Source organism: Lemur catta, chromosome 1 (genome assembly GCF_020740605.2).
Source record: "Lemur catta isolate mLemCat1 chromosome 1, mLemCat1.pri, whole genome shotgun sequence".
NCBI classification, from domain to species: domain Eukaryota; kingdom Metazoa; phylum Chordata; class Mammalia; order Primates; family Lemuridae; genus Lemur; species Lemur catta.
Genome location: NC_059128.1, coordinates 160,222,226 through 160,244,508, shown reverse-complemented (window position 1 = coordinate 160,244,508; position 22,283 = coordinate 160,222,226). Strand labels below are relative to the sequence as shown.

At 35.7% G+C, this 22,283-nt stretch overlaps 1 protein-coding gene across 1 annotated transcript in view; it reads left to right on the top strand.

Moving 5' to 3' along the window:
* The window catches only part of KCNH8 (potassium voltage-gated channel subfamily H member 8), a 347,364-nt gene that overhangs the window by 305,330 nt on the left and 19,751 nt on the right, over positions 1-22,283 (top strand). Inside the window, exons 12-15 of the mRNA XM_045555829.1 lie at positions 3,763-3,801; positions 7,516-7,871; positions 9,589-9,695; positions 12,076-12,152. Of these exons, the coding sequence (XP_045411785.1) occupies positions 3,763-3,801; positions 7,516-7,871; positions 9,589-9,695; positions 12,076-12,152 (579 nt within the window). The remainder of the gene's footprint in view (positions 1-3,762; positions 3,802-7,515; positions 7,872-9,588; positions 9,696-12,075; positions 12,153-22,283) is intronic.

Genomic DNA, 22,283 nt, shown 5'->3' with positions numbered 1-22,283 from the left:
AGGAGAATTTAATATTGAGGGATTTAAGAACTTAAGAAAGAAATGAGTTGAATGGCCAAGGTCAGGTATGAGCTATGAAAGCTCTTATAGAAATGTCTTCATTCAGCAAAATAATGACAACATTAGGGAATATGATGGCACTTTTCACATTTAAAATTACTATTAATGGGCCTAGTATGTTTGATTTTCATTTTCAGTTCAAGCTCAGTAGTAGATGTTGAGGCCTTCTCTCCACAGTTTAAAAAAAAAATTATGAAATTGTTTTGCTTTTTTGTTGCAGAAAGTATGAAAACTAAGAGACTATTTTTTCTCTCTCTGGTTCTCCTTGCCAAAGAGCAGTATCTTTCCAATTTAGGAGCCCTCCCTCTCGGTTCCCACTGCACTCACAGCATGATAGAGCAATTTAGGTGCTTAGGATGAAGAAAAAAAGGAAAAGAAGAAAAGCTATGGGGAAGCTTCTGAAATCAACTCTCTATGGATGAGAAAGTATTTCTTTTTCAGTCTACTAGGCTACAAAGCCCTACCTCTGTTCATGATAACTGTGCCATATCCTTCTTGCCTACACTTGGCTTCCTCCACTCTGACAGATACAGATGCAATTCTAGGGTTTGAGTTGGCTGACCTTGAACCTTCTTTATCTCTCTAAAGACTTTATTGCAATGACCTCCATTCTTTCTTTTCTTTTTTCTTTTCTTTTCTTTCTTTTTTTTTTTTTTTGAGACAGAGTCTCGCTCTGTTGCCCAGGCTAGAGTGCTGTGGAGGCAGCCTAGCTCACAGCAACCTCAAACTCCTGGGTTCAAGTAATCCTGCCTCAGCCTCCCGAGTAGCTGGGACTACAAGCATGTGCCACCATGCCTGGCTAATTTTTTTTTATATATATATTTTTAGCTGTCCAGATCATTTCTTTCTATTTTTAGTAGAGACGGGATCTTGCTCTTGCTCAGGATGGTCTCGAACTCCTGACCTTGAGTGATCCTCCCACCTCGTCCTCCCAGAGTGCTAGGATTACAGGTGTGAGCCACCGCGCCTGGCCTCCATTCTTTCTTTTATGTCTAATTTACTTCCTTTTTATTTTCCTAACCTCTATAACTCTAGTCTTTAAGAAAAATAAAAAACTCCCAGTAGAGATGATCAGAAGTTCTTTTTATTGTTCTAAATCATGTAAAAATTTTATGTAGGAGGGGACTCAAAATTGCATTAGACCGCCCCTCTCAATTCCCTTTGAGTACTCTCCTAGTTGCTGGGATAAGAAAATGGGGTCAATAAACTTTTTCCATCCAAAAGTTGTATCCATGCATTTTTTTCTGAGGAGAGAATGCTTATGATGCATCAGATTTCCAGAGAAATTTGTGACCAAAGAAAGTTTAAAGCAGTACTTGAGTAACCTAGTGTGAGTTTGGGGATTTGCTTTATGGCAATCATCAAAACAGTGCCAGATAAAATTCCATAATACATCAGTACTCTTAAAATACTAAGTTTCCCTTAAACTAACATCTCCTGCATTTAGCAGAATCTGGTTCAGCATGAAGTACTAATCCTCAGAATGAATCTTATCATAATACTCTTTTTAAACATTAGCAATTACCACTATATGTAAATGTAATTATTTATTCAAATGGGCTACCACAGCGCTGGGAAATTACTAATCATATATATATGAGGTATACTTGATTCTGCTTGACTCTTGACCATCAGTGAGTTTGGTAAAACATTAGTAGGGTTAGGTTGGGTAATCAAAGGCATCAAAAAATAGGAGGAAGAAAAATATATTGCATGCCAGTCACTTTTAAATATATTATTGCACTTAATCCCTGTAACAGCCTACCCTGTGTTCATTTTCCCACTTAGTCACTAATTTGTAACCTTGAGCAAGTCATTTAATTCTGTCTAGTTCTTTTGTTTCCTCTTTTGCAAAATGGAGATTAAAAATACCTACCTCATAGGATCACAATGGGAATTAATGGACATAATGCCTGGGAAACACTTAACAGAGTGCTTATCACATGTTGAATATTTAATTAATTGATCGGTGATAGATTGATAATAACTGTGATGTTGGTTATGAGATTTTACTACTTAAAGTGTGCCTCCCGAGTCAGCAGCGTTGGTATAAAATAGGAGCTCACTAGAAATTTAGAATCTCAGGACCCACCTCAAATTTCCCAAATTAGAATCTACATTTTAACGAAGTCCCTAAGTGATTCATGTGCACACATATATTTATTTAAGAAGCACTAATAAGGGAAAATAACTCTGAGACTCAGCAACTTGACAAAACTCATCTGGTAGCAAACCAGGGAACCAGGAGCCTCTTTCTCTTATACTTCTAAGGACATTTGTGACCCTTAGGCTTTCAGGCTTCCTGAATCCCATTGTGATGCTCTTTCTTTAATCCAAACTATAATTGAAAGGCTTTTTAAAAACACATTTTCATGTCTACCACAGTAGCAAGAGCATCATAATTTTGTTTTATTTTTCACATTTTTAATTATTCAGCTGTTTTATTTGTCACCATTTAGGGAATTATTACAAAACTTATGTCTAAAATGCTTCTGATTAATGCATATTTAGGCAACTAAGCAGATGTAGAATGGGTTGACTGCTTTGATAAAATTAAACATTGATGAAACATATATTTGCACAGCAATAATGATGCTGGCATTTGTATAAATAATAACAGATCTATTTCCCTAATCATCTAGGGAAAAAAAAAAAAAGATGAGAGGGTGAGAGAATTACCAAATATGTCTGGCTTACTAGGCAGATCATTTTCAAGTGCAAATTTCTTTTATGTGAATAAAATTATGTTAATTTATAGCATCTATTACCACATTAAAATGAAAGAAGTGTGTTTGAGCAAAAAACAATGTGGATGATATCAGATGCGTGCTTCTAGGACATGTCACAATTTTCAGAGCTTCTTTGTACATCATGGAATGTGCATGTTTTTAATATGCTCCTCCATAGTACCATAGTTTGATTTTATACAAAATGTGTCCTGAAATTCAAGCCTAAGTGATTTAAGATATACATTTTTTCCCACATTTTAGCTTCTCTGAAATTGAGATCTGTCTTACAATTGATGGTATATCACAATTTGATTGATAGCATTTTTTTCTTTTTTTACAATCAGTGGGATCTTAGATTTCATTAAATAAGGGATTATGATTTCTGATAAACTTAATCTTGTCCACAAGGAACACCTCAGTGAGTACAGTATAAAACAAATAGACAGGAAGGAGATGTCACCCTTACCAACATTCATGGAAAAAAAGGAGGCAGATAGAAAGTAGTGAGATTAAATAAGAAAAGATTTAACGGATTTCTATTCACAGAGCCAGAGAGAAAAATCAGGAAGAATAAGAGAATCTAGCAAAAGAGCAGGAAAGAAGATAGATGAAAGCAAAAAGAGAATAAAGTATCAAGATGGAAAATATAGCCAATAAGCCCAATATTGTGACCATTATTTACTATATGTGTTGTCCTGTGGTAGACATTTAATTTGCTGCTTATTTTTTCATTACACACACGGCCAGCGTAGAGGGTGGGTAGGATTTGGGAGATGTTTTAGCACCTTTCAGAAGGTATTTTCTCTTCTCTAACCTACACAGGTAGATCCATACCCCTTCCCATGCTCCCCTGCTCCCTCTCACACACATTCTCTGTCCATTCTTCTCTTTCCACAGCCTCCCACATTTCACTCAGGCCCAAGCCACCAGGAGAGGTCTATGCAATTGTTAAAATATCTGTTTGTTCTTTCAGGTGATAACAAGATTATCGAACAAATCTACAGTCTCACAGGTATGGTTTCTGCTAAAGAGCAAAATATTTATCTAAAATCTGGATGATTTCCAATAAATCTTTCTTTCTCTTCAGAATTTGATGCATTTATTATTTACTTTCCCTAATTCACTTCCCAAAGAGAGATGTGGAAACTGACTTTCTCGAGTTTGGGTCTAGAGAAATATTGAAACTCATACCTCTATGTAAGTGTTTTATAGCTATTGCTATAAAGCAGTTTATAACAATGCCAAAACCTGCCAAAAGCAGCAAAGCCCTGAGGTATTGATTTTAAAAGTACTTTCGGTGTGTTTAAAACTGCTGGTCAGTTTTTTTCTTGCAAGCATCCAATTTCTTGTTAAGTATCCATAATGTTAAAAATATGGTTCAGAGATAGTCTGGAAGTAGTTTCATTTTAGCTCTTTCTTAAGACAGTTCCAACTTTTAAGTACTCTCCAATTTCACAGAAAACTTTCCCAAAGAAACAGTGATTTGTCAAATTTATCAGTTAGACTTTTATTACTAATAATCCTCTGACAGTGAGGCACACGAACAGATCCAATCACATAACACATTATGAACTCATTGGTAATTTACTAAAGTTGGTGGAGAAGGGGAAAACTGTGTTTACTTTTAATATAACATTAAGAAACTTTTTAAAAACTCTTAAAATGTCTCAGCGCATTCAACCAATTTTCTCTCTGGTGCAAGTTGTCTTTTCTCTCTCTTCTCTATAAAATCCTCCTCAGCAACAAGCAAAGTGGTCTTTATGTTTCAACTTTTCTTCTCAGACAACCCTTCCTCACTACTCCATTGACTTTGCCCCCCAGATCTTTCTATCTTCCCTTTCTCATGAAAAGAAATCTAGCCTTTTATTTAATTTTCCAATTTGAATTCCTCACTCCTTCATAGCACTCTGGAGATGAAGATCCCTCCCCAAAATACAACATCCTTAACTTTCAGAAAAAATCCTTCTTTCTAATTAGGTTAAAGTTCATTTGTAATTTTAAAACCAACAAAATAACAGAAGTTTCAAAACAATAAATGCTTATTTCTCTCTCATGGGCAAGTCCAGAAATGGAAAATATAACAGTTGCCATGTGTCAATAGGTTCCTGGAATTTCTTCTTTTTGATTCATCATCCTCAACATATGACTTCCTTCCCCAAGATCTCATTCTCCAGGGTGGTTGCTGAACATTCATCCATCTTATCCATATTCCAGATTAGAAACCAAAGAAATGTGAAAGAGTGAGATAGAGGCCCCCCTGTTCTAAGAATCTTCCTAAAAGTCAGTGAAAACCTGTCCACTTACATGCCATCATCCCAGAATTTAGCCTCATGGCCAAACCAAGTGGCAAGAGAAACTGAGAAACATTATCTTTGGGCAGAGTGCATTGCTAAGAATGCTGTTAACTAAGAAAGAAGGAGAGATTGCATAAAAAGAAGTAACCAGCATTCTCTGTAGCACCTTCTGCAATATAAATGCTTCCATTTTCTTTATGGCTATCATCATTGCCTGGGCAGGTATTTATTAAACTCTTTCTTTGCACATTGCTAAGTGCTTAATTTCTATTATCTAATATGTAATATTTCCCTCACACCATTCCTAATTTACAGGTGAGGAAACCAAGACTTTTATAATTATATTACTTGACCAAGGTTACAGCTAATAAGTCACAAGACTTCTAAAACCTACTCATGCATTCAATCACTAGACTCTGTTCTACTTCAAGACAGGCTTGACATAATCTAGTCATCTGTGAGGTTAAAGTGGCTATTCCAGCAAATGTCATGAGCCAAATTCCAGATTCATTTAACTATGAGTATAAAAACCTCATTGCCCTCGTTGCCAGGAAGATAATGAAGGAATGGATCAGTTGAGAAGAAAGAGCTCTGTGGTTGGACTTTATGGCAGAGTATAACACATGAATCCAGCTACACAAGGGAAGCAAGTGGTCTGAAGAAAATTACTGGCATTCCTGCACAGAGGCTAATGTGAGGCTGCATGTTTGATAACATAAATTTAGGTCCTGTCTGCAATGATGGTAGGTGGGATAATTAATTATTGGTATAAGTAACGTCTGCTGCTTTGATTGTGAGAGTCAGTCTCTAAGCAGCTTATCCAAGGCACCAAGTCTCCATGACAAAATGGAAGTATGAAAGTAAGACACACTTGTAGAAGTACAAATATTTGATAGGGTGTTAGTCAGAGGATTCTATTAGAGCCAATGGAGCCTTGGTGAAACAAAGGAATGATTAACTTGCCAATTCAAATGTAAAGCAAATTGTAATTAGAGAATGTACTCATTGATTTTCATTTCTCTGGTAAGCTTGCCCTGTTGTGTCTTTAGCTGGGTAAACTAATTTTTCTATTCCACAATGCTAGTATACAAATGTTCCCTGACAATTCCATGTGGGCCCAACTTTTGTTAAAAGCACAGAGTTTTAGATGCTGTGAAAAACAAAAGCAAGCAAGTAAAAGCAACACCATGACTATCCCAATAAAGAACTTATGGCCTCATCATTAATTAAAATAACCATATGTAGTTGGAAAGATGAGTCTAGGAATGCCATTTAAATTTTGAGACATTAAGATTAAAATAAAAAAAAAACCTTATGAGTAAACCAACCATTTCACTTAGCAGATATGGCCTAAATTGAATGGGCTATTGCCTGTAAGTCACCACAATTTTTGGTGAGATTTATTATTATACCCGTAATAGAGATTTAAAAATCCATATATGCTGATGAACCAAGTGTTTATTGAAGTCATAACCATGACAGCTCATGAGATTTAATCTTAGGGTTTTTCGGGGGTTTTGCCTAATTTTTATTAGAAATTACTGATAAGTGGGTATAAGTAACCATATCATCAAAAGAAACTGAGGCACAGAAAAATGAACGGACCTTTTGGAGCAGAGAAGCCATGTCTGGGGCAGAGCAAGAGGTGCACACTATTACAGTTACCCTGATCAGAGCCACTAGCTTAGCCTTTGTTGCTCTCTCTGCCCTGCCCCTCCATCATCACCTCAGTTGTCCTTTCCCATCCTCTTTCTTTCTTCTTAGCCTACAAGGTTGAATGACCTTATTCAAGAGTCCAGTGGGTCTAGGGTTTGGCAAGACTCTTGTTCCTTCCTTTCCTAAAGTTTTTCAAAGGAAGTAGACCAGGTGGTTTGCATCATTTCTGTTTCATGACTTGCGCAAACAAGGAGAGCAGGAAGCAGAGTAGCTGAGGACACCTCTGATATTCTTCTATTCATGTGACCCAAAAAAGAAAGATTTTTGTACTTTAAGGTTAATGTAATTCTGCTGGTTGATCTCCACGTGAAGTTCCATTAATGGCTCTATCATTTTAAATAACAAGGCCCAAAACTCTCCATAATATCGCTATTCCTGAGAGCATGTCATCATTTTACTATCACAAGGTATAGGCTGATTAAAATCTATTATAGATGCAAACCTGGTAAAATGTGTCCCTCATTGCACAGCTTCCCACCAAGAGAAAGGTTGGGGGTTAAAGTCAGGAAAGCAGAGAGGGTAATCCTGAAGATCAGAAGTGGGGAAACTTTTAACAGCTGAAAAAATTAATAGCAAAATCTGCGAAGACCTCAGTTTTAATGGAAACTTAAGTCTCTAAGGGATCTGGCTTTGTTAAATGGAACCTCTAGCATTAATGATATACCTCTTAAGAAGTCTTTGCAATCTGTACTAATTTGTATTATCCTCTGATTTAGCCAGAGCCCAAGGGAAATGGCAGCATCAACAAGAGACTCCCATCCATTGTGGAAGATGAAGAGGAGGAGGAAGAGGAGGAAGAGGAGACAGCCTCCTTCTCTCCCATCTACACAAGGGGATCATCCTCTTCACGCAGCAAGAAGGTTGGAAGCAATAAAAGCTATCTAGGCTTAAGCTTAAAGCAGCTGGCCTCGGGAACAGTGCCATTTCACTCACCTATCAGAGTCTCCAGTTCAAATTCTCCCAAAACCAAGCAGGAAACTGACCCCCTAAACCATGGGCAAAGGAAAGAGAAGAACTTGAAATTGCAACTTTCAACTTCAAACAGTGCTGGACCCCCAGACCTCAGTCCAAGGTAAGAGTTCACATCATATAATTCATTCCTGGGTGAAAGTGGTTGCTTTTTGTACAGACTAGTACCTGCCTAGGAAATTATTCAGCCTTCTGGGCCTTTCCACTGCACAGGTTTCTAGCCTGGATTCTTCAGTTTTCCTGAATTTTCTGTGCAATTTTTTGAGTATATATGCAGGTATGTGTGTAGTATGGGAATAAATAGTTTTAGTCATATTCTCAAAAGGGTCTATTAAATTTTCAGAATTCCCTGTCTACTCCTTTTGTTCATTTAGCTCTACCTATTATGTTAAATGTATATTTCTGCGTTGTGATTTTAGAATTTATAAATTTAAAATGAAAAAAAAAGAGATGGAACAAACACCACCAATGTTATCCCCCCAATTCCTGATCTTACCAAAAGTTTCATGGAGCAATGAATGGAAATTATGAAGAAAACAAAATGCTGATTTTTATTTTCCATACAATATTTGCCTTATCATTGTAGGTGGCTGAAGCTTAATTCTATTTCTGTTCTCTTCAGTAGGTGAGATGTCATGGCTTTGTTTTTAATTTTAAAAAAACCACTTTAGAATCAACTAAAGGTGATTGAGGGTAAAAATTCATAACTTGAAAAGTATGAAAGGGGGTTGGCTATAGTGCATGACAGTAGTAACACTCAACAAAATCACATAATAGCCGGATACTAAATAGAAGCAAGAAAAAAAATTGAATTCTGTCTATGTTGCATATACTTTGCTAGGTAATTTCACATTCACTATTGCATTTATTCTTCTCAGAAGCCTATAAAGTAGTTCATGTTATCTCTGTTATAAAGTTGTATCAATAATAATTGAAACTCCACGGTTAAATATTTTGTCCAAGATCTCAGCAATATTAAGTACTGAAAGCTGGATTCAACTTCTGTTTTTCTACTTGTAAAGCAAGTAATCTTTCTGATATATCATACATTTAATTATTCATTTGAAAAAACGTAGCTTATCCATTTAGAGTGAATACTGAGAAAATAAGCAAAACAGATTTAGTGAAAAGGAGGTGAATAGGAAATTTTCAGGATTTCAGTTGGAGATGGCAATTTGAAAATATTGCTTATTTCTTCTTCCTAAATTTTTACTAATATTAAAATTAATAAATTATAAATAGGAGAATGTATCAGAGCTGAGAAAGAAAGGTTTATGTACAATATCATCTGACATTTATAGAAAGAATATATGTTCTATATAGAGAAAACGATTTTGATGTTGACTGTATATTACAGGTGATCTTTATTTTCTGATTTTTATTACCTTTATGTTTAAATTTTCTTTAATAGACTTGCATTTTTTAAAAAATAAAGAGTGTGATAGATATTATTTACCAAGGAAAGAAGACTAAAGTCCTGACAGTAATTTAAATATAATTCTTTAACTCTCACAGTTAGAGTTTTGTCCAAGTCTAGAGTGGAGGTGCTATCAAATTTATTTTCTGTGATGCAATAATCATTAGGTGAAAATATTTTGCCTAAATAGAATAGTGATTTAATATGAATTTAGTTAAGAGGACTTCTGTATCTTAAAGTTTTGAAACTGAGAATAAATATAAGGCTAATGGTTGCCATATTAAATAGCACAGCTCCAGAGTATCTAGAATTTAGAAATTTAACACAATATTTTTTAAAGTCTTCTAGTAATACTGGAATCCATGAATATAAATGCACAACCAATTTCCTTTATTTTAAATAGGATTGTTGATGGAATTGAAGATGGAAACAGTAGCGAAGAAAGTCAGACTTTTGACTTTGGCTCTGAACGAATCAGGCCAGAGCCCAGAATTTCTCCTCCTCTAGGAGGTAAGCTCTATATTTAGTCTTTTCTGAAGGGGCAATATTTCTTTTTAACTTGTAACGTTTTCCGTTGGCATCTTGTTGCCTACTCAGTCTCAGAATATTCTCTACATGATAGAACTTACCAATGCCATTAAATAATTTGACTTAGGTCTGTGCCAGCTCCAAGTTATTACGATATTATTTGGAATTGTTCCTTTGTCTAGCCTAGATGACCTGTCATTTAGCAGCCAAGGTGAATTTGGTTGAGGAGACTCAAATTTCTGCTATTGAACGGAGGGTAACCATGTTTTTCTGTTATAAATTTAGACTAATCCACAAAAACATTATCTAGAAGGAACACCATGTTGGTTGTGCTCTGTAGGAACATTGGTTATATTTGAGATTATATATTTGCAGTCTGTCAGAGATAAAGAGCTTCGGAAGTATTAATATGTAAGCATGTTGGAAATGGTTGAGAGCTAGATGAAGCACTAACATTCAGTGATGGTGAATTAATGTAAAGGCACTCCTAACCCTAACCCAAGCTTCTCTCCCTCTCAATCATGAGTTCATTGCTCATAAAAGAAAGGAATCTGTCAATATGATGAAGGCTAGAAATGCCAAACTCTAAAGAAGACACACCTGTATTTGATAAAGACAGAAATAGTGAACAGGTGTTAAATAGGCATAGGCAATCCAAAACAATTACCAGCAAACTTTCAGATGCAAGGCCTGCAATCCTCACCCACTGCCTCATCCCTTTTCTAACAAGTTCTAAGACCCTTGTGTTAGGATCTCCTGCTAATTAGAGAGTCCCTTTATGAACAAAGCCAAGCTCCAGAAAGACATTTGAATGTACAGGTCTGGGGATATGTCTCTGTTTGGTAAAATACTAGTATTTCATCTAAATCAACAATTCTTTCTAGCATTCATCATCTTTTGGGGAAACTGAAGGGTCCTTTGTAAGACCCCTTGATTGAGGGGGAGGAGAATACGGGAGGTGGAGTACAATCTTCACTTACTAATTCAATTGACTTACATATGTTAATATTACCCTGCTTACGGCAAGGGTCAAAGAAATCATAGCTATCATCAAACTGGTGTATTTGCAATGCAAGCTTGTGGTGTGTCTCAGTTGGACATTTTCCTTTTTGGCTCACCTGAAGACAATGCACAGAACCTCACCACTTCCCTCCCCCTATTTCTGGTCCCACCACCCTCTTAGCTTTCTCCTCTCCCTTACCCCATCACCTACCCCTACACCCAGCCATTCAAGCAACAAGTTTTCTAGACTCAACCTCCTAAATATCTCTCAGTTCTGTCCAAGACTTTCTATAGTTACTGCCACCGCTCTGCCTGGCCACATCCACCACTGGCCTGCATTGTTACTAAAAATCTTTCCTCTGTTCTCACACTGTTTTCCATGCAGAATGAACTTTATAAAAATGCATATTTACTTGTATTACCCTACTCCTATGCTTAAAGCCCTAAACTGGCTTTCTGTTACCCTTAATATGAAATTAAAACCAATTACATAATTATGTTTTTCAATGTTTCTTTTCCCTGCTAGAGTCTAAGCTCCATAAGGGTCAATTATATTTTCTTTATTCATGTCCTCCAAAGGAGGGCTAGCCTAATGTGTATGACCTGCAATCGTTTATTGAATGAATGGATTATCTCTGCAAAATATTTCAGCAAAATGAGCTCTTATTACTCTGCTTTGTACTATTTCAAGTGACTTTCTTCCCCAAAAAACAAGTTTTCTACTTGTAATTGACTAGAATAGGATGGTCATATCATAAAATATATATTTATATTCTGTCAAATCCTTTCCACTCCAGCTGCCACTGACTCATCTGTATTTTTGTCCTTGGAAGAAACAAACATATTTGGGAGAGTAAAGTAGAGAAATAGTGGAGAAAGAGAACTAAAAAATGGAAGAAATTACTATTTAGACTGACACAGGAGGAGACAGGAAAACCACCGCAGTGGAGATTAGTCCCTGAAATAGAGGTGGGAGGAAACTGTGCCCATCGGCACAGGAATCAGTGTTAGGAAAGGGAAGAGGGGAAATAAAACAGCCCTTTTCTATGACTTGGGCACTGACTGTGATATGTTTTTAGAGAATGGTCAAAAATGAGAAAATGTGCCATCTTGGGACATGGTCGAGATTGTGTTTGGGGGGAATATAAGATTTTCCATGGACACATCCAATCACTGTAGTCACAGTCGTCACCATGATGTCTGCCTAGTTCCAAAGGGTATAACAGGTGCCAACCAGAGGAGTACAAGAAGCTTGTCTGATCCCAGGAAGACAGAGCTTACAGTGCACAGAATCAGAAAAGGTTAAAGGTTTGAGGCTTATTCCTAAAGGACCCGTTCTGTGTGTGTGTCGCTTTTTCAGACCCAGAGATTGGAACTGCTGTTCTCTTCATCAAAGCAGAGGAGACCAAGCAGCAGATAAACAAACTCAACAATGAGGTAAGGAGCTCTTTCTTTCATCATGCTGGAGTGGGAGGAGATGGAAATCCTAGTTACCAGAAGAAGTGGTATATTATAGTAGTTGCAAGCAAGCACTCTGGTATCAGACTGCCATGAGTGACTGCTCACTCAGCCTCATACAAGCAGTGTGCTCTTTGACAAGCCAGTTACCCCTTCACACTTCATTTCCCCACGTGTAAGAAGCAGATACTAATAATTCCTGCCTTGTGACCTACTTTGATATTAAGTAAGATAATCTAGGTAAATAATTTAGCATAAAGTAAGCACTGAATAAATGATAATTATTTTAATTAGTGTCATAAATATATTGATATTTGGTTTAATTGGTGCTTTTTTGACTTTTTGTGGGCTTTAATTTTTAATTAGCAAGGTCATTAGTCCACAGAAAAATGCTATTCTTAGAGTAGTCAAATGGCCTAAACTCTGTTCTTTTCTCTGACAAATATTTGCTGTGTAACCTTGGGCACTTGACCTCTCTGGATCTTACCATCTGTCCATGAAAACTAATGTAAATTTTTAACAACTTTATTGAGGTATATTTACATATCATCAAATTCATTTATTTCAAGTATACAATCCAATGAGTTTTAGTAACTTTATTGAGGGGGTCAGCTATCACCATAAATCAGTGGTAGAATATGTCTTATCCCCCCAGTAAAATCTCTCATGCCCATTTATAGTTAATCTGTATTCTCATGTCCAGCCCTATGCAACTGCTTATCTACTTTGTTTCAATAAACTTGCCTTTTCTGGCCATTTTATATAAATAGAGAAATAAGGTAATTTCTTGATTACTGTTTCAATTTGGGTCTCTTCCCTAAAAAAACAAAATGATATAAAACAGATTATGAAGGCCAGGCGTGGTGGCTCATGCCTGTAATCCTAGCACTCTGGGAGGCCGAGGCGGGCAGATCATTTGAGCTCAGAAGTTCAAGGCCAGCCTGAGCAAGAGCGAGACCCCGTCTCTACTAAAAAAATAGAAAGAAATGATCTGGACAACTAAAAATATATAGAAAAAATAAGCCAGGCATGGTGGTGCATGCCTGTAGTCCCAGCTACCTTTGGAGGCTGAGGCAAGAGGATTGTTTGAGCCCAGGAGTTTGAGGTTGCTGTGAGCTAGGCTGACGGCACGGCACTCTAGCCTGGGCAACAGAGTGAGACTCTGTCTCAAAAAAAAAAAAGAAAAGAAAAAAACAGATTATGAGACAATATATATGTAAATAATTTGTTTGGGCAGAGTTTTGCAGGAAGCATGATGAAAGAATAGAGAAGTATGACAGAAAAAAAAGGAAAGCCAAACACAAGAGTGTGTTAATGAGATAGTTGAAACTGTGGACATCTGGGGCTCCATCTTGCTGGATAAGAATGGAGAGACTGTGTGGGACAACTCAAAACTGTCCCACCAAGGCACAGGGAAAAGTGGAGTTAAGCCTCTTCACGTTCCACTGGCAGTAATATGCAGCAAGATCTGAGCCTGCCTTTGGTGCTCTTCAGGGTAGACCTAGGCAAGGGCTGTGGGCATGTACAGGCAGTGTAATAGAATCCCCTTCTAGAACTAAAGCTTTATTTTATCTGATGACATCTTGGGGGAAAATGTAACTATGTGATGATACCGGTGAGATTTAAGAGAAATTAAATTCATTTACTCATAATCAGCTTCCAATTATCTCTCATAATAGAGAACTGAAGAATTTGTCATAAAATCTGCAGATTTCTCTTAAACCTTTGTTTCTTCAGCTTAGTGGAGATGAATGTTTTACTGCCATCTCTCCTTCTGCACCTACACTCTCTGGAAGTGAGACTGTTGCTAATAAGAAGTAAGGGAGTCAAGGGGCGGACTAACCAGACAGGAAAGGAAAAATTACATGATCCACTATCTGGATCAAAAATCCTTAAATCATAAGGATTTGACCATGTACTGGATAACTCAAATAACCTCTGGTTTAAAATATACCAAACAAAACAAAACAAAACAATCTAAACACCCTGTTGGAGAACTGGATGTTAACCTTGTATTGCACAGTTTCTCTTCAGATATTGTTCTCAGCTAAATCCACTCATTAATACCATTTGAATTCTTTCCCCTCCTCGTTAAGAAGAGCATTTAATGATTTTAAGAACTGATTGGCCTGTATCTTAGTTCAAATATTACAGGTAGTGATGTTCTGGGTGGCAGGGGCTGGAGGTGTTTATATCTTCACCTTTCAGAATATAGATAATTTTTTCAGGTTAGCACTACAAATCCACACACTATATTACTTTCCTTTGACAATGTGAGCTGTTAAAGATCTGTTAAAACAGGTAGGTACTTAAAAAACAAAATATTTCTCCAGTATGATTCTGTATTCATGATTACTTTTCTAGTGAGATGACAAATCTTTTTATCTTGTCATACATTGAAATAAAAAGGATAAGATAAAATAGCAAGGTCCAATTATCCTTCCCTAAAGAAATTAGTTTTCCTTATAGGAAAATATCTGCTCTATTCATAGCTGAAGCTTAAGTAGAAAAATCTTATCCTTTACACATAATTTCATTTATACACAGTCTTGACCCTTTGGATAGTGAATTAAAGTCTGCTAAGACAGGCAGAATAAAAATAAAATTGACTTCAAACTGTAAAATTATCCCTCTTCTAACCTCTTATTTGTTGTTTGCTTACATCTCCTGTAATGTTTATACATATTAAAAAAACCGTGTTTTTAAAAGTCCAAGCCTAATTTTCCCATTTTGCCTATTTTCTGCTATTCACATATGTGATCCTTTGATTGCTCTATTCTTTGGTTAGTAGCAAGCAAGGGAAGACTTGATAATAAACGTGGGATGTACTGCATAATAATAACTCTACCACCAAAAGGGCAACCCCAAATATGTATGAGGCATGTGGTGCAGACTGTGGGGCATTGTGTGAGGCGTCAGAGCATTGTAGAATCCCTGTTCTGATACTGATACTTGCTTAAAGATTTAAAATATAAAGAAATTGGTCATTGGTGTGTACATTTCACAATCATAGTCAGCTGGATAAATGTGGGACAAAAATCATAGAAGGAACAATATTGGTAATTACATTCACGGAATAGTTAGGAGATTTAAGGGATGTAGGGCAACTGCTAATATTAGAACCCTTTGACGACATTGCCATTGCTTTACAGCAGAGTAAGAAATAGTGAGATTCTAAGGAAATTCTTTGAAAATAACAACAAAAAGTCACTATGGGGGCCAATGGCTGTGTAAGTTAAATGTTCCACTTCTGAAAAGGTTTGTAGGTAAAGCTTAGACTGCTTTCTCATTTCTGAAATTTGGCTGACCCAGAAAAACGCTGCTGCAAAGCCTAACAAGAGAGACTGTGCTTTGGCACAGCAGGCATAAGGCATAAAACACACTGTTGGAGAAAGAGAATTAGCTTTGGAGAGAGACAAATATTTAGATTCCTAATCTGCTATTTCAACAAGGTGTTTACCTTTCCTAAGCTCAGATTTTTCCTCTATTAAATGGTAATCATAAAATTGATGACAGAGGATTGTTTTGAGAACCTAAAACCACATGTAAAGCACTTAGCATGATCTCCTCCCTTAGTAAGTGGCTAATTCATGCTGATTCGTTCCTCATACAAAGTTATGCTTCTATTCAACTAAGAGTGACTCTCATATAAGCATCTTCTAATAGTGCCAAGCACTGAGTAATAAGGGAATCAATGTTTATCGAATAAAATGAAAATGAATGGACTTAAGAAGAACATGTTTGATCATGAAAATGACTACTTTCACCGAAGAGACTTTCCTTTGCTCTGAAGATACTCAATATGAAATTGTAATAGAAAATAATATGGCAGATTGTTGGTATTTCAAAGCGTCTTATTTTAGCTAAATTGTCTGATGTAACTATGCCACTGTATTCATTTAAAAAAAAAAAAACACTCTGTAAGACTTATAGATTTAAGGGCAAATAGATTCAGTATACCAATCGAACAATGCCTGACCATTACCTGCTATAATAACATATAAATGGCAAAATGATGAAAAAATCAGGCAGAAAAGAATCTGCTAAGCTTAACAGAAAGATGAGCGTAGCCATATCTGTATTTTCAAAATGAGAGAATACAGGTGGCTTGTTAGGGCATACTTGCTCATCAAAGTATGCTTTGGCTTGAATGCTATAATTGCCAATTTTTAGCATTTTATTTTGCATGCATGTAAAGGAGCCATGGTTAGTATTAGGCCATGTTAACCCATCTCGAGCCTTAAATATACTAGGGAGAAAGAAATGTGTAACATGCCTAAACAAAAAAATGAGCTTTGTAGAAGTATAACAACTTACATGTTTTTATAGAAAGTAGTCTGGCTTATACTATGTATTAACTCTGTTTTCAGTTAAGTTTATTAAGATATAATTAATATACCATACAACGTATAATTCACCCATATAAAGTGTAAATTTTGATGCCTTTTAGTATAATCACAAAACTGTGTATCCATAATCATAATCAATTTGAGAACACTTTATTACCTGGCAAAGAAACCTCATAGCACATAGCCATCACCCCTAACCACTACAGCGCCCCCACGCCTCTAGCCCTAGGCAACCATTAATCTACATTCTGCGTTTATAGATTTGCCTACTCTAATCATTTCATATAAATGGAATCATCAATATGTGGTCCTTTGTGATTGGCTTTTTTTCACTTAGCATAATGTTCTCAAGGTTCACCCATGTTGTGGCTGTATAGCAGTACTTCCTTCCTTTTTACTGCCAAATAATATTCCAGTGTACGGATATACTGCATTTTGTGTATCATTCATCAATTGATAGACATTTGAGTTGTTACCACTTTTGGGCTAATATGAATAATGCTGCCATTAAACATTCATGTACAGGTTTTTGTGTCAACCTATGTTTTCATATCTTTTGGATACATACCAGAAGTGAAATTGCTGGATCATATGATAACGTTGTGTTTAACATTTGAGGAACTGCCAGACGTTCTCTCAAAGCAACATTCTTTTTACATACCCGACAGCAGTATATTAAGGTTCCAAGATCTTCAATTCCTTGTCAACAATTTTTATTTATTATTATCTGACTGGTTTATTATAGCTATACTAGTGTGTATGAAATGCTATCTCATCATGGTTTTAATTTGCATTTCCCTGATATCTAATAATATTGAGCATCTTTCATGTATTTATTGGCCATTTGTATATCTTCTTTGTAGAACTGTCTATTCAGATACTTGACGCATTTTAAACTTGGATTGTCTTTTTATTATTGACTTATAAGAGTTCGTTATATATTCTAAATACAAGTTCTTTGTCAAATTTATGATTTACAATTTTCTTCTCTTATTCTATAGGTCTTCCTTTCATTTTTTGATGGCATCCTTTGAAGCACAAAAGTATTAATTTTGGTCCTATCCAGTTTCTCTACTTTTTCTGTTGTACCTTGTGCTTTGGGGGTTGTATCTAAGAAACCATTGCTTATCCCAAGGTCATGGAGATTTACTCCTGTGTTTCCTTCTAATACTTTAATAATTTGGTCTCTTATATTTACGTCTTTGATCCATTTGGAGTTGATTTTTATATGTAGCTTGAGGTATGGGCCCAATTTCATTTAATTTTTTGTATGGATATCCAATTGTCACAGCACCCTTTGTTAAAAAATTAAGGTTTCTTTATTGAATGGCCTTACTTCTCTTGTCAGAAATCAATTGACCAAAAGTGTGAGGGTTTATTTCTGGATTCTCAATTTCATTCTATTGATCTGTATGTCCATCTGTATGCCAGTACCATGCTGTCTTGATTAATATAGTTGTGGTAAGTTTTGAAATGGGGAAGTGTGGGTCTTCCATCTTTATTCCTGTCCTTCAAGGTTGTTCTGACTATTCTGGGTCCCTTATAATTTCATATGAATTTTACAATTAGCTTGTCTATTTCTACAAAGAAGTCAGCTGGGCTTCTGACAGTGATTGTATTGACACTGTTGATCAATTTGTAGAGTACTGTCATCTTAACAATAGTAAGTCTTCTGACTTAAGAAGATGGGATGTTTTTTCCATTTATTTATATGTTCTTTATTTTTTTCAACAATACTTTATAATTTTCAGTCCACAATTTGTCCACTTCTTTGGTTGAATTTATTCCTGAATATTTTATTATTTTTGATGCTATTATAAATAGAATTGTTTTCTTACTTCATTTTTGCAGATTGTTCATTGCTGGTATACAGAAGTATGACTGATTTTTGCATTATCAGCTTTTATCCTGTAATTTTGCAGAACTTATTTAATATTTCTAATACTTTTGGGATGGATTCTTTATTATTTTTCTGTTTAAGATCACATCATCCGAAAATAGAGATAATTTTCCTTCTTCTTTTCCAATTAGAGTGCCTTTTTGTTGTTGTTGTTGTTGTTGTTGTTGTTGTTGAGACAGAGTCTCACTCTGTTTCCCGGGCTAGAGTGCTGTGGCGTCAGCTTAGCTCACAGCAACCTCAGACTCCTGAGCTCAAGCGATCCTCCTGCCTCAGCCTCCTGAGTAGTTGGGACTACAGGCATACCTGGCTATATATGTTTTTTTTTAGCTGTCCATATAATTTCTTTCTATTTTTAGTAGAGATGGGGTCTTGGTCTTGCTCAGGCTGGTCTCGAACTCCTGAGCTCAAACAATCCACCCGCCTCGGCGTGAGCCACTGCGCCCGGCCTAGAATGCCTTTTATTACCTATTTTTTTGTGATTGCCCTGGCTAAACTTCCAGTACAACGTTGAACAGAAGTGGAAAGAGACATCCTTGTTTTATTCGTTATCTTGGGGGAAAATCTTTTAATTTTTCATCACTGAGTGTAATGTTAGCAATGGGTTTTTCTTTATTTTCTTTATTTTTTATTTATTTTTAAAATTATTATGGGTACATAACAGTTGTATATATTTATAGAATACATGTGATGTTTTGATACAGGAATACAATCCAAATTTATCAAATCAGGGTAATTGGGTCATCCATCACTTCAGGCATTTAACATTTTTTGTTAGGAACATTCTGATTCTACTCTTTTAGTTATTTTAAAGTATACTCTAACTTATTGTTGGTTATAATCACTTTGTTGTGCTATCAAATATTGTTCATTCTAACTATATTTTTGTACACATTTACCATCCCTACTATATCCCTCACTCCCCATTACCATTCCTGGCCTCTGATAACCATCATTTTACTCTCTATATCCGTGAGATCAATTGTTTTTAATATTTAGCTCCCACATATGAGTGAGAATATGCGATATTTGTCTTTCTATGCTTGGCTTATTTCATTTAACATAATGTTCTCCATCTACATCCATGTCATTGCAATTGGCAGAATTTCATTCTTTTGTGGCTATATAATATTACACCGTGTATATGTACTACAATTTCTTTATCCATTCATCCATTGATGGACACATAGGTTGATTTCTTATCTTGGCTATTGTGAATAGTGCTGCAGTAAACATGGGAGTGCAGACATCTTTTTGATATATCAAATTCCCGTCCTTTGGATATATACCCAGCAGTGAGATTGCTGGGTCACATGTAATTCTATTTTCAGTTTTTTGAGAAACCTCCATACTGTGTTCCATAGTGGTTGCACTAATTTACATTCCTACCAGCAGTGCCCAAGTGTTACCCTTTCTCCACATCCTCGCCAGCGTTCATTATTGCGTGTCCTTTTGATAAAAGCCACCTTAACTGGGGTGAGATGGTATCTCATTGTAGTTTTAATTTGCATTTCTCTGATGACTCATGATGTGGAGCATTTTTTCATATACCTATTGGGCATTTGTATGTCTTTTTCTGAGAAATGTTTATTCAGATCCTTTACCCATTTTTTAGTCAGATTATTTGATTTTTTTTTTCTATTGAGTTGTGGGAGCACCTTATATATTCTAGTTATCAATCCCTTGTCATATGGGTAGTTTGCAAATATTTTCTCTCATTCTGTGGGTTGTCTCTTCACTTTATTGAGTGTTTCCTTTGCTGTGCAGAAGCTTTTTAGCTTAATGTGATTTCATTTGTCCAATTTTGCTTTGGTTGCCTGTGCTTTGGGCATATTACTCAAGAAGTCCTTGCCCAGACAAATGTGCTGAAACATTTTTCCAACGTTTTACTTTAGTAATTTCATAGTTTCAGTTCTTAGATTTAATTCTTTAATCCATTTTTATTTCATTTTTGTATATGGCAAGAGATAAGTGTCTAGTTTCATTCTTCTGCATATGCATATCCAGTTTTCCCAGCACCATTTATTGAAAAGACTGTCTTTTCCTCACTGCATGTTGTTGGCACCTTTGTCAAAGATAAGTTCACTATAGATGTGTAGATTTATTTCTGGGTTCTCTAGTCTGTTCCATTGGTTTCTGTGTCTGTTTTTATGCCAGTACCACAGTGTTTTGGCTACTACAGCTCTCTGTGTTATAATTTGAAGTCAAATATAATTTGAAATATAATGTGGTTCCTCCAGTTTTGTTCTTTTTGCTCAGGATGGCTTTGGCTATTCTGGATCTTTTGTGGTTCCATATATATTTTACAATTATGTTTTCTACTTATGTGAAGAATGCCATTGGTATTTTGATGGGGATTGCATTGAATCTGTAGATTGCTTTGGATAAAATGGATATTTAAAAATATTAATTCTTCCAATCCATGAGCATGGAATATCTTTTCATTTCTTTGTGTGTAATCTTCAATTTCTTTCATCATTCTATTACAGTTTTCATTATAGAGATGTTTCATCTCTTTAACCTATGTTTATTCCTAGGTGTTTTATTTTATTTGTAGCTATTATAAATGAGATTATTTTCTTTGTTTCTTTTTCAGATTGTTTACTGTTAGCATATAGAAATGCTACTGATTTTTGTATGTTGATTTTGTATCCTGCAACTTTACTGAATTTGTTTACCAGCTCTAACAGTTTTTGGGTAGAGACTTTAGGGTTCTCTCGATATAAGATCATATTGTATGCAGACAAGGATAATTTGACTACTTCCTTTCCAGTTTAGACTCCCTTATTTCTTTCTCTTGTCTAATTGCTCTAGCTAGAACTTCTAGTACTACGTGGAATAACAGTGGTGAAAGTGGGCATCTTTGTCTTGTTCCAGATCTTAAAGGAAAGGCTTCCAGTTTTTCCCCATTCAGTATGATACTAGCTGTGGGTCTGTCATATATGGCTTTTATTGTGTTGAGGTGAGATCCTTCTGTACCCAGTTTTTTGAGAGTTTTTAATCATGAAGGGATGTTGAATTTTATGGAATTCTTTTTCAGCCTCAATTGAAATGATCATATTGTTTTTGTCTTTGTTCTGTTGATACAATGTATCACATTGATTGGTTTGCATATGTTGAACCACCCTTACATCCCTGGTATGAATCCCATTTGATTGTGAAAAATACCTTTTTAATGTGCTGTTGAATTCTGTTTGCTTGTATTTTGTTAAGGATTTTTGCATGTATGTTTATCAGAGATATTGGCCTATAGCTTTCTTTTTTTATTGTGTCTTTGTCTGCTTTTGGTATCAGTGTGATGCATCCCTCATAGAATGAGTTTGGGAGTATTCTCTCCTCCTTGATTTTTTGGAATAGTTTAGGTAGGATTGGTTTTAGTTCTTCTTTGTATGCTTGGTAGAATTCAGCAGTGAAGCTATCAGATCCTGGGCTTTTCTTTGTTGGGAGACGTTTTATTACTGCTTCTATTTCATTACTTGTTATTGGTTTATTCAGGTTTTACATTTCTTCCTGGTTCAATCTTGGTAGGTTTTATGTGTCTAGGAATTTATTTATTTCTTCTAGATTTTCCAATTTATCGGCAGACTAGTTGCTCATAGTAGTCGCTAATGACTTTTTGGATTTCTGCAGTATCAGTTGTAATGTCTCCTTTTTTATCTCTGACTTTATTTATTTGGGCCATCTCTCTTTTTTTCTTAGTCTGGCTATAGGTATGTCAATTTTTTTTTTTTTTTTTTCAAAAAACCAGCTTTTTGTTTTGTTGACCTTTTGTATTTTTTTGTTTCAATTTTATTTATTTCTATTCTGATCTTTATTATTTCTTTTCTTCTACTAATTTTGGGTTTGGTTTGCTTTTGTTTTTCT